This window comes from Notamacropus eugenii, chromosome 1, assembly GCF_028372415.1.
Source record: "Notamacropus eugenii isolate mMacEug1 chromosome 1, mMacEug1.pri_v2, whole genome shotgun sequence".
NCBI lineage: Eukaryota > Metazoa > Chordata > Mammalia > Diprotodontia > Macropodidae > Notamacropus > Notamacropus eugenii.
In genome coordinates this window covers 130,276,062-130,294,893 of record NC_092872.1, presented here as the reverse complement: position 1 = coordinate 130,294,893, position 18,832 = coordinate 130,276,062, and the positions used below count along the sequence as shown (strand labels likewise).

General features: G+C 36.6%; 1 protein-coding gene across 5 annotated transcripts in view; it reads right to left on the bottom strand.

Moving 5' to 3' along the window:
• The window catches only part of IQCH (IQ motif containing H), a 305,076-nt gene that overhangs the window by 177,223 nt on the left and 109,021 nt on the right, over nucleotides 1–18,832 (bottom strand). For 4 of the 5 annotated variants that reach the window (XM_072614735.1, XM_072614763.1, XM_072614752.1 and 1 more), the window contains 2 exons: nucleotides 13,230–13,347; nucleotides 4,127–4,252 (listed from right to left, as the gene is read on the bottom strand). In XM_072614735.1, coding sequence (XP_072470836.1) covers nucleotides 4,127–4,252; nucleotides 13,230–13,347 — 244 coding nt within the window. The remainder of the gene's footprint in view (nucleotides 1–4,126; nucleotides 4,253–13,229; nucleotides 13,348–18,832) is intronic. The other variant, XM_072614742.1, reaches the window with a different exon arrangement.

Below are 18,832 nucleotides of genomic sequence, written 5' to 3'. Positions count from 1 at the left end.
ATAGGAACTTTCTGTTTTATTTCCTCCCCATTTCTTGTTACATTTCTGTTCCATTCAGATATTCAAAGGAAACAGCTGATAGTGAACAAGACTACGTATTTGTATTATATAAATTACACAATTCACAGGACCATTAGAAATAGAATAAAAAAACATAAATTGTTGTTTTTAATCTCTTTAATCTTCTAGCAAAAGTTTTAATCAACGACCTCTCTGGCAGAGGCGATTTTTGTCTTTCCTTGTATCCCCAGCAGTTAGCAGAGTGCCTGACATATGGTAAATACTGAATAAATGCTTATTAATTAACTTAACCTTTGCTGCCACACTATCTTTCTCTTAATTTCCTCAGCACTCATTCACTGTATGCCTCTACAATCAGTTTTCATGCCCACCAGCTTCCCAAGCTACACTGCTGAAGGTGCCCACATCACTAAATCCGGACTTTCTCTCAGTCCTCATCCTCCTTGACCTGTCAGCTACATTTAATACTGTAGGGCACCTTCTCCGTCTTGAAACTCTGCCTTCCCTTGGATTCTAGACATCACACTCACTTTCTGGTTTTCCTTCCATTTTTGTGAATGTTATTTCTTTGTTTCATTCTTTAATTCCTCCTCCGACACGCTTCTCCCTAAACGTGGCTATGCCCCAGGACTGATGTTAACAACTGTGATTTGCAGAAGTGTTGGGCATATTTCCCCAAATATCAGTCCTGCTGCCTGTTGCTCTCTCATTGGAGTTTCACTCTTTTCAGTCTGAGAGACTTTTCTCTTTAAGAGTTCTGTATTGATATGAAAAGATCTTTGGCCCTTTTCCTGACTAACTTATCCTTATTAAGATTTTAGAAGAGATTCCAAGGAATAGAGCACCAGATATGGGAAAACTAGTCACTGTTGGCCAGGAGAGAAGTAAAGAGTATAAAGAGGGGACAAATTTGAACTACTTTATAGCTTTGTGTCTAGGACAAGTCTTGGTCAGCCCCAAGGCCTTGATCCTTTGTTCTCTCTCCCTACAGGGCTTCAAATAAACAACTTCTGCACCAATTTCTCCTAATTCTGTTTCAAGTCTCAACTCTCCTCCCTCACTTTTCTCCTAATGCCACTAGGATCCTGAGAATGTTGTGTCCCAATTCTGTTTATTCTCTCCTCCCCACCACTGCAAGCTCCTTCTCAAAGCCCACCTACTCCATTCCTCCTTGGAATCAATTATTTAATTTGAGTTCCTTGTCTTCTTAATGAAGTTTGTTTGCAAATAAAGCTGTAGTATTTGGTATGTTTTCATCCAAGCATATGGATCTCTACAGATCTCTACAGATATGTCAAGAATATATATACATATATATATATGTATATATATGTATATATATATATATACATATATATATATACATATATACATATATATATATATATATGCGCTTAATGCTTTTTAAGAGAAGTTTCATGTTTTAAAGATATTTTGGTGCCCTCTTGTTGAAGATTCCATCCTTTCAAAACCAAAAATTAAGCTAAAAATTCAGCTTACTTTTAGAATAAGTTAAGATCACAAACAAAGTCACTTAATTCTGCTTGACCTATTAATGTAGAAGAGTAAAAGATTACTTCAAGTGGGGGATCACCATTTCACAGGTGTTGTGCAGGCTTCATCATAAAAATCTGTACCATCATGTTCATCTTCTTTATCTAGATTCCAAGTTTCTGATGTTTTGGGTAGATAGTTCTACGTATGCAAAATAGATTTTTTAGCTTAAGGTACATTTTAATTTTGGATATTGTACAGTATGTTTAGATTTGGATAGAATCCATGATATATTTGTTAAGCAAACATAGTAATTCATTGAAGAGTCTTTTGTGTTCTCTCCAGTTCTTAGGAACCAGAACTGACATGAGATGAGATCTATGTATCCAGTCAGTTATTAGTTTAACTGCACAAATGAGAGACTCAATCCTAATCCTCATCACTTATATTGCAACCAAAATCAAGTTCATAAACTTTAACTAGTATAGTGAAGTTTTACTTGCGAAATCTAAACATTAGTTCACTATACGTATAATAAAAACAATTCAGATCACTACACTTGTGTGAAGACTGAGAATTTAAGTAACACACACCAGAATCTTCAAAGTACAAAATGACATTAGAAACAATAGTAATATTTTCCATCTTACTCCCTGAGCACACAGCTGACAGAATAGTAGATTACATGTGGAGAGTTTCACTGAATAACTGAACACATATGACTATGCCCTGGCCTACTATGTTACAAAAACGTTATGTGGGAGTTCACACAAGCATACAGATCAGGTCAGCTACAATAACTTCTCACCACCTCCCCTCCTCACCTTCTCAATGGTCCTGTCACCCAACCAAATTACAATTTATTGCTGTCTCATTTTGCATGATCAATATCAAAATCATGTCACTAAATAATGATGGGTGATTGAGAAATTCCATTGACATTTTAAAACTCAACATCAAGAAAACAACAAGACATTTCCACCAGGCAGCATGAGTGCTGAACAGTACACTAACTTAAAAGTATGTGAAGAATTCTGCAAAGACCTGTAAAAGTCAGCTGTAATAATAATAATGAAACCTTATATTTGTGCAGAACTCTGCAATTTTGGAACTACATTCATAGACAGTATCTCATTTGACCCTCACAACAATTTCATGGGATAGCTAGGGCATATGAAGAAACTGAGGTCCAGAGAGAGTAAGTGATTTGACCAAGCTTGTTTGACTCCTAGTCCAAACAAAGAGAAGAGGGATCTGACTTTTTTAGAAACAGTGACATCTGAATGTATCTGTAGGTCTCCTGTAGTGTCACTGTAATGGATACTTAAACCGATTATAGGATCTTTCTTTTGATATGACCCATTGGAACCTCAATCTTATAAAAGCCTAGTTTATTATCTTTTCCTCCAAACCTCTTCCTCCTTCTGACTTTACTATTCAGCCCATCCTGGAATCACAAAATTTGAGAGTGGGAAGGAAATTTTATGGCCATTTAGTCCAAAAACATATACCCCAGGAACCTCCACTATGATGTACTGGTCACCATACACTGGTCAAGTGGTCATTCAGACACTGCTTAAAAACTCCTCCAAGGAGGGAGAATCTGCTGCCCCCAAGGCAGCCCAGTCTGCCTTAGGTGATTTAGCTATAATGGTTAGGAAGGTTTCCTGATATCTCACCTACATTGGCTTCTTTACAACTCCCACCCATTACACCTGGTTTGTCTTCTTGACCAAACAGAACAAGTCCAGTTACAAGTGGCTGAAACCTTCAAGTCATCACTGACTCCATCCTTCCTCACTTCTTATATTCTGTCAGTTGCCAAGTTCTGTTGATTCTACTACTGAAATATCTCATATCTTTCCCCTACTCTTTACTTCCCTGGTGACTATTTTACAAGAGGTCCTCATTACCACTTTAAGACAAACTTCCTAACTTCACACTACTATCTGTCATACTCTGCACTTTCCAGTCTTAAATTGCAAACAAACTAGAATGCCTGTAATCACCCACACGTGCCCTATGTTTTCCTGCCTCCATGTGTTTGCTCATGCTGTTCCTTGTGCCTTGAGCATACTTCTCTGCTACTCCACCTTTAAATCCTCATATAGCCTATGAAGTCTGAATCAAAAGCAATCTACTTCAAGAAGCTTTGCTGATTCTCCCTCCCACCCACCTCAGTAATGACCTAACTCCCCTCATATAGTATTTTACTTGTATCTCTGTTTATATCAGTATTTAATTTAGTGTTAATAAAAATTTCCTTTATTTTACTGCTTTTTGTGTGCATTTCACATTTTCCTCCTTCACTACAAGGATTAAATTTCATCTAATCTTTGCAGTACTCAAAAGATGCTATACAGAGCTCTGTCTAGAGTCACCAATTAACAGGTTTATTGAACTGAATGGAGTTGATGATGTTGGAGATTTTTATTCAGTGAGCTGCAGCTCAAAGTCATTTCAATTGCCCTCTGATTTTCTCATAAGTTCTGAGATTTTTGAAAAGACTCCTTGTATAAACACTGAATATGTTAGCTAAGTATAAGTATTCTAATTTTTCCTGAAATATAATTTATTTACTCCCCAGTTGTACATAGATAATAACACTCACCTACAGTTTTTGTCTTAGGTGGTTTAAAAGAATGAAAGAAAGCATTTTTAGGTATAATAGGTGGAGTTTCTAAAGTAATCTTTGCTGCTGGTGGGATCAGTCCTCGTTGAATCATACTCAAAATACCTTTAAAATAGTAGGACAGGACATGAGCTGATGTTTAAATAAAAATAATAGTAATAATAATAGCTAATGCTTTAAGACTTGTAAAACTCTCAACACACATTATCATTAATTTGTTCTATGAGTTCTAGAAATTCTAAAAATCTTTCTATAGACTTTCTAGACATATAAGTATAATATAACATTTCTTTTTATAAAATTACATAAATTACTTTGAATCATTTGAATCCAAGAAAAAATAGCTACATAAACCATTCAGGTTTTATACTGATTCTAACCCAAAAAAGGATAACTTTATTAATACAGGTAAAAGTGAAATTAAAAATTAAAGGGTAATTTACAAGGCAAGAGAGTCTTAGTATACAAGGTAAGGTTCCCTTGGAATGAGAAAAGTTACCTTGTGAGGAGAAAAGTTCCTGTTAAAAGAAGCTTGGGAGTTGATTTTAGATCAGTGGGATCTAAGGCCTAGATATGGATCTTGGCATTCTTTCATAGGTGTAACTGCAAGTTGCATTCAAAAAATGTGTTGGTAAGGTAGTTGACTGGAACTTAGAACACATTTTTCACATAGCAGTTTGTCAGTAGCCCAGCCCACAAGTGCCTATTAAGCACGAATTACCTGAGTACATACATATACATACATACTCAGGTAATTCCTAGAAACTGTCATACTTTATAATGTTTCTACAGGGGAAAGCATTCAGAGGTTCAACTTGATATGCTAGGATCATGTCATAGGATTTAAAACTAGAAGAGAAGTTAGAACTCATTTTATACATGAGGAAACTAAGGCCCTGAGAGGTCAAGTTCACACATGATTACAATTCAGGTCTTCCCATTCCAAATTCAATGTTCTTTCCATTTCAGCAAGTTTTCTCTCTGGACATTCCATCTCCTATCTGCACCTTTGCACCTGTTACTGTTCCTTGTTCCCCTCCATCCCTTGAGTGTTGTTCTTCCTCCCCTCCATTTCTTAGAATGTCTAGTTCCCTTCAAACCTCAGGTCAAATATTGCCTTCCTCTAGAGGGTTTTTTTGGATTCCCTTCACTACTAGTGTTCATTTCAAATTTATCTTTGTATTCTGTACATACTTATATTTGTACATAGTGTCTCCCCTGATAGAATGTAAGGTCTGTTTTCATTTTTTTCCTTTTGTCCTTTGCACAGGTCTTGGAACACAGTAGGTGCTTAAGAATGTTGGTTAAAGATAGAGATTTCAGTTAACTGCACAGGTGTGTTAACTGAATTGGAGCAAATAAGCTTTTCTAGGGGGACAGAAGAAAAAGAAAAGCAGGAAGAACTAAGTTCAGATCTTACCTTACAGGATTTGTTAGGTAAATTTTGTAACGTAAATTTTACCTTACAAGATGTGTGACCCAAAGTCTCTGATCTCCAGCTTCCTCATCTATAAAATGAGGGAGTTAATCTCAACAGTACCTAATATTCCTTTCAGGTCTAAGCCCATGATCCAATGAAGTTAGGAGAGCACAGATGCGAGAGGAATATCCACAGTAAGGGGTCAGAAAGAACATACAAAGTCAGCAAAGGATATAGAAAAAGTGCTTTTTGAGGGAAGAAGAAAATCTTGTTTCTGAAGAAAGCGGAATTTCTAAAGTGATTAACAGTGTTAGATGCTACAGAGAGGTCAACAAAAATGTGAACTGAAAAAAGGCTATTGGGTTGGCCTTTCTAGGATGTCACCAGAAAGCTGAGAGCTCTAGTAGAATGACAGGGCAGATCCAAGATTGAGATTATAGTGATGAGGGAAGAATCATAGAAGCCAAGATTGTTAAGGAGACAAGGCATACTAAGCAATTGTGTATGGATGGCTTTTCCAAATGAATGAGGGGAGACAGCTGGGGTGATAGCTAAATGAGGTAGAAGGATAAAGGGAAGACTTTTTTTAAGTAAAAGGAAGACCTGTGGGTATTTGTAGATAGAAAAAGAAAAGCTGGAAGAGGAGAAGGACACCTGAGAGAAAGAGATCAATTTCTGGAGCCAGGTCTAGGAGGTGGTAGGTAGCTGAGAAACCAACAGTGAAAGTGGAAGGACTAGCCTTAGTGAGTAAGAAGAATCTCCTTTTTGTTCTGGAATCAATTGGAAAGAGAGGGTAGAGAATGACTCTTAGATGTTTTGCGAAAATGGTAGGAGGCTGAGGGGAACACAAAAGAGAGTCTCTGACTTCTCCAAGGAAGTGCCAAGTTTAGTCATCTGGGATATGTCTGATAATGGAGAAAAGAGAAAAAAATAGGGAGAGCAGAAGAACTCTTGAGGTACATTGACAGCTTAACTGAAAATATATAAAATAATCTGTAGTGGTTCAATTCAATTCATTTAAAAAATATTTCATTTAAAATTTTTTTTCAATTTAATTTAATTTATTATTTATTTATTTTCAATTACATAAAATTTTTAACATTCTTTTTTTAAAAAAAATTCTGAGTTCCAAATTCTTTTGATCTCTTCCTCTTCCCTCCTCTCACTGAGAAGGCATGCAATCTGAGTAGGTCACACATGTGTAGCAGTTCAAACATACTTCCGTGTTAGTCATGTTGTGAAGAAAACGCAGACAAAAAAAAATGTATGCTTCTATTTGTATTCAGACTACATCAAGTCTTTCTCTGGAGGTGGATAGTATTTTTCATTATGAGTACTTTGGCACTGTCTTAGATGCCAAAGCATTGGTATTATTGAGACCAGCTAAGTCATTCATAGCTGATCATTGTATAATATTGCTGGGGCTGTATGCAGAGTTCTCTTGATTCTGGTCACTTTACTTGGCATCGGTTCATGTAAGTCTTTCCATGCTTTTTTTTCTGCAAGCTCCCTGCTCATCCTTTTACAATAGTATTCCATCACAACCATATACCACAACTATTTAAGCCATTTCCCAATTGATGGGCATCTCCTCAATTTCCAGTTCTTTGCCACCACTAAAGGAGCCATTTTCAGAATTTTGTACATTTAGATCCTTTTCCCTTTTTAAAAATCTCTTTGGGATACAGACCTAGTCATTGTATTTCTGGGTCAAAAAGTAGGCACAGTTTTGTAGCCTTTTGAGCATAGTTCAAATTGCTCTCCAGAATGGCTGGATCAGCTCCCAATGCCACCAACCCTGTATTAATGTTCCAGTTTTCTCATATCCCCTCCAACATTTGTCATTTTTAAATAGGAATGAGTGTTGCATTTTGTTAAAAGTATTTTCTGAATCTATTGAGATAATAATATTACTTTTGTTGTTTTTGTTACTGAGAGGATCAATTATGTTGATAGTTTTCCTAAAATTGAACAAGTCCTGCATTCCTGGTATAAATCTCAACTGGTTATAGTCTGATCTTTGTGATATTTTGCCATAATCTCACTGCTAGTATTTTATTTAAAATTTTTCATCAACATTCATTAGTAAGATTGTTCTATAGGCTTCTTTCTCTGTTTTTGCTCTTCCTTGTTTAGGTATCAGCACCATATTTGTGTCATAAAAGAATTTGATAGGACTCTTTCTTCGCATATTTTCCCAAATAGTTTATATTGAATTAACTTCTCATTAAATGCTTGGTAGTATTTACTTGTGAAACCATCAGGTCCTGGGGATTTTTTTTTTAGGGAGCTCATTGATGGTTTGTTCAATTTATTTTTTTTAAGATAAGTATTATTTAAGTCTTTGATTTTCTCTTTTGTTAATCTGGGCAATTTAAATTTTAGCAAATATTCTTCCATTTCACTTAGCTTGTTATATTTCTTCACATATATTTGGACAAAATAGCTCCTAAAAATCCCTCTTTAATTTCATCTTCATTGGTGATGAATTCACCCTTTTCATTTTTGATACTGGCAATTTGGTTTTCTTCTTTTTAAAAAAACTCAGAATAGCCAATGGTTTATCTATTTTATCAGATTTTTTTTCAATAAAACCAGCTCCTAGTTTTTATTTATTAGTTTAATGGCTTTCTTACTTTCAACTTTATTAATCTCTCCTTTGATTTTTCAGGATATCCAATTTGGTGTTTAATTGGGGATTTTTAATTGGTTTTTTTCCTAATTTTTTTAGTTGCATGCCCAATTCACTTATGTGCTCTTTATTTTACTGGTGTAAACATTTTTTCTTATAAATTTTCTGCATCCCATAACTTTTGATATATTGTCTCATTGTCATTCTCTTTAATGAAATCATTATTTCTATGATTTGTTCTTTGATATACTCATTCGTTAGGATTAGATTAGTTTCCAATTCATTTTTCATCTATTTCCAAGCCTTTATTGAATGTAATTTTTATTGTGTTATGATCTGAAAAGGATACATTAAATATTTCTGATTTTCTGCATTTGGTTGTGAGGTTTTTATGCCACAATACGTGGGCAATTTTTGTGTAAGTGTCGAGTATACTGAGGAAAAGGCATATTCCTTTCCATTCCCATCAAATTTTCTCCAGAGGTCTATCATATCTAACTTTTCTAAAATTCTATTTGTTTCCTTAACTTCTTTCTTGCTTACTTTTTGGTTAAATTTATCTAATTTTGAGAGGGGAAAACTGAGGTTCCCTCACTAGTATAGTTTTACTGTCTAAGTCCAGAATTTGGGTGCTATACCATTTGGTGTATATATGTTTGGTATGGATATTATGACATTATCTACGCTAGCTTTTAGCAAAATGTAGTTTCTCTGCTTATGTCTTAATTAGATCTACTTTTGCTTTTGCTTTGTCTGTGATCATGATTGTCACCTACTTGTTTTTTTGTTTTTTTTTTACTTCAGTTGAAGCATAATAGACTTTGTGGCAGCTCTTTACCCTTACTCTTTGTGTAAGAGTAACACTCTTCTTCAAGTGTGTTTCTTGTAAACAACATGTTATAGGATTCTGGTTGTTAATCTCCTCTGTTATCTGCTTTTTATGGGTGAATTCATCCCATTCATATTCACAGTTATGATTACTGTGTATTTCCCTCCATCCTGATTTTCCCCCTGTTTCTCTTTCTCGCTCCCTCTCCTTTCATCTTTTCTCTCCTCAAAAGTTTCTGCTTCTGACCACTCCCTCACCCAATCTGCCCTCTATTTTATCAGCTCCACTCTCGTTCTCTAATCTGCCCCACTTCCAACTTCCCTGTAGCATAAGACAGCTTTCTATATTCAACTAAATGTACGTTATTCCCCCTGTGAGCCAATTTCAATAAGAGTAAGATTCAAATGTTGCCTGCCAACCCTCTCCCATTTCCCTTGCATTGTAAAAGCTTCTGTGCTTCTTTTATATGAGGTAATTTAATTCATCCCTTTTCACTTCTCCCTTCTCCCAATGCATCCCCTTTTCTCCTTAATTTAATTTTTTTTTGGACATCATCTCATCATAGTTGGCTCACACTTTTGCCTTCTGTCTATGTATACTCCTTCTAACTACTTAATGATAAAGTTCTTTATATTTACAAATATCATCTTCCCATGTAGGAATATACACAGTTCATTTAGTCTTATTGAATCTCTTTTGATTTATTTTTCCTGTTTACCTTTTTATTCTTCTCTTGAATCTTGTATTTGAAAGTTAAATTTTCTATTCAACTGTTTTTTTTATCAGGAATCCTTGAAAGTCTTCAATTTCATTAAATGTCCATTTTTTCCCCCTCTGAAGAATTATATTCAAGTTTTCCTGGGTAGATGATTCTTGGTTGTAATCCTGGTTCCTTTGCCCTCTAGAATATCATATTCCAGTCTTTTCAGTCCTTTAATGTAGAAGCTGCTAAATCTTGTGTTATCCTTACTGTGACTCCATGATATTTGAATTGTTTTTGTGTGACTACAGTCAGACTTGAGAGCTTTAGAATTTGACTAAAATATACCTAGAAATTTTCATTTTTGGTGATTGATGGATTCTTTCAGTTTATAATTTATCCTCAGGTTCTAAAATATTAGGGTAGTTTTCCTTGATAATTTCTTGAAATATGATATCTAGGTTTTTTTTTCAATCATGGCTTTCAAGTTGTCTAATTAGTCTTAAATTATTTCTTCTGGAATTATTTTTCAGATCAGTTGTTTTCCCAATGAGACATTTCATCATTTTTTCTATTTTTTTCATTCTTTTGATTTAATTTTATTGTTCCTTGATGTCTCATGGAGTAATTAACTTCCACTTACTCAATTCTAATTTTTGAATTATTCTGAATTTGAAATTTTGAACTATTTGAATTTGAAAATTTTTGAATTATTATTCAGTGAGCTTTTGGACTTCCTTTTCCACTTGGTCAATTCTACTTGTAAAGACTCTTTTTCTTCAGTGAATTTTTGTGCTTCTTTTATCATTTGTCTTATTCTGTTTCTTAAGTTGTTCTTTTCTTCAGTACTTTTTTTTGTTTCCTTTACAAAGCTGTTAATTCTTTTCATGATTTTCTTTCATCACTCTAATTTCTTTTCCCATTTTCCTCTACCTCTCTTGTTTGATTTATAAAATCCCTTTGAACTCTTTCAGGGCCTGAGATAAATTCACATTTTTTTTGAAGCATTGAATGTAGCTGCTTTGATTTTGTTATTTTCTTCTGAGTTTGTGTTTTGATCCTTGTCACCATAGTTTTTTATGGTTAGGTTCTTTTTTGCTATTGTTTACTTATTTTTCCAGCCCATTTCTTCACTTTTAACTTTACGGTAAAATTGGGCTTTGCTCCTAGGTGGAGGGAGCACTGTCCCAAGCTTCAAGTTTTTTGTGCTGCTGTTTTCAGAGCTAATTTTGGGGTCTGTAAGTTTTCAATTCTTCCAAGGTGGCATGATCTAAGGAGAGGTGTGGTCACTGTTCTCCTGGCCTGTGCTCTGGTCTATCAGTGACTCTTTTTCACTGGAACTGTGACCAGGGTCCTTGTTCCTGCTAGCACTACTCTTTATCTTGGAATTGTAACCTGGAACCATGCATCAGTCATGCAAGAGAATCCTGCTCTCAATTCCATCAAGGGTCCTCTATATTCTCCTTCTGACCAACTGCTTGACCCCCTTACCATCTCTGATTCAGTCATCACAATGACCTACTGCTGGCTTGCCTGTGGATGCACTGGACTATACTCCACTCTCATTCCAGTGAGATAGACCTTTCACGCCAACCTTCCAAGTTATCCTGGGCTAGAAAATTGTTTCACCCCTTCCTTTTATTGGTTTTGTCGCTCCAGAATTCATTTTAAGGCATTATTCTAATATTGTTTATTCTAATAAACAGGTGAGTCCCTGCCCTTAGGCCACATCTTGGCTATGTCCTCCTCAACAAGCATTTCTAAAGTAGCTGCTGTATGCCATTCATTGTGCTAGGCACTAGAGATACAGGCAAAAATGAAGAGCCCCCTGCCTTTAAGCAACTTACATCTTCTGGAAAATACAACATACAAACATAGAGATAAATATAAGGTAACTTCAAAAGAAAAAGAGACCCCAAAAGGAGAGTTTCACAAAGGAGAGGTGATGCCTGAGCCAAGCCTTAGAGACACAGAAGGGAGGAGAAAGTGTGGGCCAGGTACGAGGAGGAACCTCAGAGGCAAGAGAGCATGAAGCAAGTTTGATAAACAGCAAATAGTCCAGTTTAGCTGGAAAAATAGAGTGCATGAAGGGGAGCAAAGTGAATAAACTTGGAAAGACAAGATTGAGTCAAATTATGAAGGACCTTCAATGCCAAAATGAGGAGTTTGTACTTTATTCTAGAGACAATTGAGAGCCCCTGCAGATTTCTGAGAAGGGTCAGATCTCTACTTTATGAAGATTACTTTGATAACTGTGTGGAAAAGGGAGATTGTGGAAGCAGGAAAGACAATTAGGAGGCTGTCCAGTTAGTCAATAAACTTTTATTAAATGTCTACTATGAACCAAGCAAGACCTAGACTCCTATAGTTCAGGTAAGATGTTATGAGGCCCTGAAATAGGTCACGTGAGTGAAGGGGGTGGATGTGAGAAATTTTGTAGTGTCGGAATGAATGATATTTAGCAACTGAATGGATATATAAGATGAGAGAAAAAGAAAAGAATGACGAATCTGAAGTTAGAAACCTGAGTTCCTGGAAGGATGGGTGACCTCAACAAAAATAGCAAAATATGGAGGATTGTTGAGTTTAACAGGAAAGATAATGAATTCTGTTTTGCACATATTGAGTTTGATAAGCCTATGGATCATCCCATTGGATATGTTCAGTAATTAATTGGGAATGCACAATTGAAACTAAAGAGACAGGTTTGGGTTGGATATAGATTAATTAGAGAACCTTCTGCAAAGAGAGGATAAGTGAACTCATGGAAGCTGACATAATCACCAAGAGAGAAGATGTCAATGTCACGATTTTCTCAGTAGCTCTGAAGTTGATATTGAGAAAACAGTTGGCAAGAGTTACCCATGGATGAAGATTTATGGGTGAGAAACAGAAGAAAGTATCTGTAGGGGGTGGGAGTGCGAGAATTCAAGAAATCAGTAGTTAGTGAAACATGAAAGTAGTATATCATGATTTAAGACAGTATTCATACGTGGAACCACAGTAGGGAAGACAGAATGGGAAGTAAGATACGGACTATCCAGAACTGTGTTCTGTTTTGGGCATGATGAAATCGAGATACCTGTAGGACATCTCATTTAAAATGTCCAAAAAAGGTGTCCCTGAAGTCAAGAGGACCTGAGTGCAAATCTGACCTCAGATATTTACGAGCTGTGTAACCCTGGGCAAATCACTTAACACTGTTTGCCTCTAAAAATAACATAAAATAAAATGTCCAAAAAAGCATGTAGTGATGTAAGCCTAGAACTCAGGAAAAAGACTGTGGCCGATTATACACACACAGAAGTCAGCATAGAAATGCTAGATAATTCAAACCATATGAACTGATAAGAAACTGGAGGTCAGAATTATTGGAGTCCAATAACTTGCACAAGGTACACAACTAGATAGTGGCAGAGCTGGATATTGAAGTCGGTTCTTCTAATACTTAGTTCAGAGCTCTTTCTGCTATATTTCAAATCTAATAAATGGGTCACTGACCTTTCTTTGCATCTTTTTCAAGGATAGGTAGAGGCGTGAGGTAGGGATTCATTCGGTGAGATGGCAAAACACTGAGGCTTTCAATGGTCGTCCCTTTGACTATCTTCTGGAGTTTTACCTAAATGAGCAAAAATGGTTTTTGAGAAAACACTTTTGCCTTTATAATGAACACAGTTTTTTCAACATGTAAACAATAAATAAGACTAAGAAAAATTTTATTATGTTTTAATAATATAGTAATATCAACTCGAATTATATTGCTTATGAATACACTGTACTACTCCTGTCTACTGTCATGAGATGAGTTTACATAATTTAAAATAATTAAGTCCACTTAACATGTAGTGATTTCTGCTTTGCACAAATTGCATGGCAGTTCTATCTTAATTACCACCACATTAAAGTGCTATCTCTTGACAGAGCATGTTTTGACTTCAGGAAACTTTTGTACAAGCAAATTGCGTGAGAAGAAAAGATTATAGTCCTGAGAAAAATGAGAAATGAAATATCTAAAGCCAAAGATAATTTTTAAAACTTAGAAAGTATTAGCAGGTTCATCATTAATTCCTTAGGTCATATATGCCATGTGAGGAACCCAAAAATTGCTACAAATATGTCTTCCAGGCCAGTGTTCCAAGCAGTAGTAGATTATTTTTTTCCAACAGTAATGAAAATGGTTTCATTATAGCTATGAAATATGAATTGCTGCTGTTAAATGACTTCAGATTTTAAAGATTGCATGCATTTTACATAAATTCTGTGTAATTATAGCATAGGAAAAGACTATTTTTGCCTATATAATAGTGGATTATGAATTACTGGAGCTTCTTAAGCAGTGAAGATGATACTAGCTGGTATTTATGGAGTACTATACCTATTCAAATTGTTTTACAAACATTAAATAATTCACATAACTTCTCAGAAATACAGGTAAAATAGTGATCACTATTTAAATAATGAATAATATGAGACAGAGAAAAGGTAAACAATTTGACTCAGGCCTCATAGGATCCTGAAAAGTTATAGAATTATTCTGTTAAGCAGGGGTAGTGCCATAGGTGGGACTCTCTAAGAGTTGGGCAGTCATGAGTCTTCCAGGATATTGGAATAAAATACTTTGAGTCTGGGACCACTTGAACATTTATAGGTCAGGAGAGGATCAGGAGCTGGGACTTATTGATAAAGTCCGTAAAGGGTCAGGGACAGAGTGGATCCATATAAAGGTCAGCATTACTAGGTTTTCAGTGCTAGAGTCTAAGAAAGGCTGGAAACAAAGGTTGTATCACAATGAAATCAGGAAAGCAGTCAAGAGCAGAGGTTGAAACAGAATTAATATTTCAGGGAAAAGGAAGGGGAACAAAAACTGGTAACAAGAAAGGACAAAGGCAGGGTGTAAGCAGTTAAAACAGCTTATCATAGTTTGCTGGGTTCAGTGATCTATGAATAACTGGGATGTGAAGGATGTACAAGGCTAGCATTCCCCTGAATGAGAGGCTTTTGTATTAGGAATATAAATATTATGAACTCGAGGGGGAAACATTTGGTAATGTGTCAAAATTTATATTAAGGACAATTGGCACCGAATGAACAAAATTCCACCACATCTAATTGTAACTTAACTGTCCATGTGCAGTGCAGAGAAAAGTTGTACTTTACCAGACAGACTGGGAGGAAAGGGGGGAGGGAAGTAATAGTTGTCAATAGAGAAAAATTTATATCAACACAGTACTTCCCTGATGCTGGGTTTCTCTCTCTAGCATGGTGCATAGAAGAGCATGTGGTAAACCTCTCCACTCCATGTCCTTTTTTCTTCCCCCCAAAACAGTTAGATACAGGTAGTTAGGCTAATCATCTTTAATGCCTATAGATGCACACTATGAATCTTTCCATTGCCCTTTGGATCTTCTACGATTTTGATTCTTTAGAGAATAAAGTGGTCCATGATTCAAAATTTCCCTTAAGTGCAGATTGATCATGTCACCTCCTTTCTCAGTAACTCTATTAGCTCTTTGTTGCCTTTAATATAAATACAAAATATTCTGTTTTGCTTTTATAGCCCCTCACAACTCAACCTCAACCTATCTTTCCAATCTCCTTTATACATTATTCTCCTTCCCATGCCTCTTCTCCAAAGCACTTTTATTTCTTTCTGTTCTTCACACATGACATTCCTTGTCTAGCCTCTCTGCTTTTTTTCCTGGCCATCCTCCATGTCTAGAATGCACTTCCTCCTTTCTTCTGGCTCACAGAATCTCCTTTATAGTCTAATATATAGCTGAAGCACCACCTATACATGATGCCTTTCCTTCTTTCCTCTACTGCTAGTGTCCTCTGTACCAAACTGCCTTGTACTTAACTCTTTTATATTTGTTTAGCATTTATTCTGCATATATTTCTATATATACATTTTGTCTCCTCCATTAGAAAAGAAATTCCTTGAGGGCCAAGAAATTTTTTTTTTCATTTTTATCTTTGTATGCCCAGAATCTAGCACAGGGAGTGGCACACAGTAGATGCTTAATAAATACTTACTGACTTATTCCTAGTCTTATAGCCTTACTAGAAAAAAAAGGATATGTAATTTGTCAGTATAGGGGTGACCTCCTGGCATGAGAAATCCCATATATCTGTCCTAGGACACTGTTTGAGATAGAGTCTTTTGACCAGGGCCACACATTCAGTTATAATCAGAGGCAAGATTTGAACTTAGCTCTTCCTATCTCCAAACCCAGGCGTCTTATAAATGCACCATGCTACTTTTACTGTCAGAAAAATACTAGAGTTGGGGTTTTGTGTCAGGGAACAGTGCTACACAATTTCCAAAAAACAATTCAGCCTATTCTCTTCCTTCAATTTTGGGTCCAACTCACTATCCATCTATAATGCTAGACCAAGGCACATGTACTAGTGAATGAACTCAATGGGCTGGCCATCTAACTACACATCATCATCTGGATAATAAATATTCTTCTTCCATTTGGTTTTATTCCATTTGGATTATTAGAGTTTTGAGTGTTCATGCTCATAGTCCTGAAGAATTCTCAAGCTTGGCACATCAGCACAATGTCATATGTAAATAAAAGTATCTCGAGGCCCTCAGCACGCAAAGGCAACCTCACTTCCATTTAAACTTCATACCTTCCATGATTGGTAGATACCTCTGGTGAGTATTTATCTAATTTTTTATGTCAAAGATTACTTGTGCACAATCTTTAAAAGTTATCACCCAGGAAATGTATGATCAACAAAGGTTAGCAAGATCAAGAGATGAATAAGTCCCAGGGCTGCAACTGATTCCCAACAAAATATCTAGGGGAAGGTCTCCAGGATGTGGGGAAGTTTCTCTATGGGAGGACATAGACAATAACTGTACAGGATGGAAATGTGTGGATTGACTGGAGTTCTGCAGCTGTGGTACACAAGGTGGTGTAGTGGATAGAGCACTGAGCATGAAATCAGGAAGACCTAACTTCAAGTCTAGCATCAGATATTTATTATCTATGTGACCCTGGGCAAGTCACTTTTTGTCTGTTCACCTCAGTTTCCTCATGTGTCAAATAAGCTGGAGAAGGAAATGATAAACCACTAAAATATCTTTGCTAAGAGGACCCCAAATGAGGTCAGGAAGAGTCAGACATGATTGAAATGACTGAACAACAAAGAGAATTAGCATATATTATTCACAGTTATAAGATCATGGAATATTAGCAAGTTAAAGTCAGTTTAAGAAGAGCCTTGGGGCAGAGCTAAGATGGTGGAGTAGAAAGATGCACATACACTAGCTCTTCCCTACAACCATAAAATACCTGTAAAGAAAGACTCTCAACAAATTCTAGAGCAGCAGAAGCCACAAAACAAAGGAGTGCAGGAGATTTCCAGCCCAGGGTGACCTGAAAGCCCAATGGGAAAGGTTTGTCACACCAGACCCTGAGCAGAGCCCAGGCTTGGCCATGTGACATAGCACCAGAGGAGGACCTGAGAAGGCCTCAGGGGCTGAATGCCCAGTAGCAGTAGCAGCGGTTTGCAGATACCTCACCCCACAGGCACCAAAGGTCAGTGAGAGGGTTTCTTCAGCTGGCCGAGAAGGGAGTAGGGTCTTCTCATAGCTCCGGCCTCAGGTGGCTGCAGCAGAGACCAAATAGGGTGACAGCAGCTCCCACAGCTGCCTGCATCTACTGTTGGATCTTAAAGCCCCTGGGGGATCTGAGCAGCTAATCCTTACCTCAGCCCTGTGGGGCAGCCCTGCCCCCACTTAATGCTCCTGGAGGAATTGAGCAGTTGATCTTTATCTCACACTGAATGGCAGCCCTGCCCCCTCACCGAAAGCCCCTGGGGGAATTGAGCAGCTTATCTGAATTTCAGCCCCCAGTGTGAAGACTTGATTGTGCAACCTTGGAGGAACTGAGATCTTACAGATCCCCAGAATATACCCTAATCTTGACAAAGGACCCAAAAGTCAAGTAACTGATTGGGAAAATGCCCAGAAAAGGGAAAAAAAATAAGACCATAGAAGGTTACTTTCTTGGTGAACAGATATCTTCTCTCATCCTTTCTGATGAGGAAGAACAAGGCTTACCATCAGGGAAAGACATAGAAGTCAAGGCTTCTCTATCCCAAACATCCAAAATAAATATTCAATGGGCTCAGGCCATGGAAGAGCTCAAAAAGGTTTTCAAAAATCAAGTAAGAGAGGTGGAGGAACAATTGGGAAGAGAAATGAGAGAGATGCAAGAAAAGCATGAAAAGTGAGTCAACAACTTGCTAAAGGAGACCCAAAAGAATGCTGAAGAAAACAACACTTTTAAAAATAGGCTAACTCAATTGGCAAAAGAAGTTCAAAAAGTCAATGAGGAGAAGAATGCTTTCAAAACCAGAATTAGCCAAATGGAAAAGGAGGTTCAAAAGCTCACTGAAGAAAACAGTTCTTTAAAAATTAGAATGGAGCAGATGGAGGCTAATGACGTTGTGAGAAACCAAGAAATCACAAAACAAAACCAAAAGAATGAAAAAATGGAAGATAATGTGAAATATCTCATTGGAAAAAGAACTGACCTGGAGAATAAATCCAGGAGAGACAATTTAAAAATTATGGGACTACCTGAAAGCCATGACCAAAAAAAGAGCCTAGACATCATCTTTCATGAAATTTTCAAGGAAAACTGCCCTGATATTCTAGAAATATTGAAAGAATCCACTGATCACCTCCTAAAAGAGATCCAAAAAGAGAAACTCCTAGGGACATTGTAGCCAAATTCCAGAGTTACCAGGTCAAGGAGAGAATATTGCAAGCACCTAGAAAGAAACAATTTGACTATTGTGGAAATACAATCAGGATAACACAAGATCTAGCAGCTTCTACATCAAGGGATCAAAGGGCTTGGAATATGATATTCCAGAAGTCAAAGGAACTAGGACTAAACCAAGAATCACCTACCCAGCAAAATTGAGTATAATGCTTCAGGGGAAAAATGGTCTTTCAATGAAATAGAGGACTTTCAAGCATACTTGATGAAAAGACCAGAGCTGAAAAGAAAATTTGACTTTCAAACACAAGAATCATGAAAAGGTAAACAGGAAAGAGAAATCATAAGGGACTTACTAAA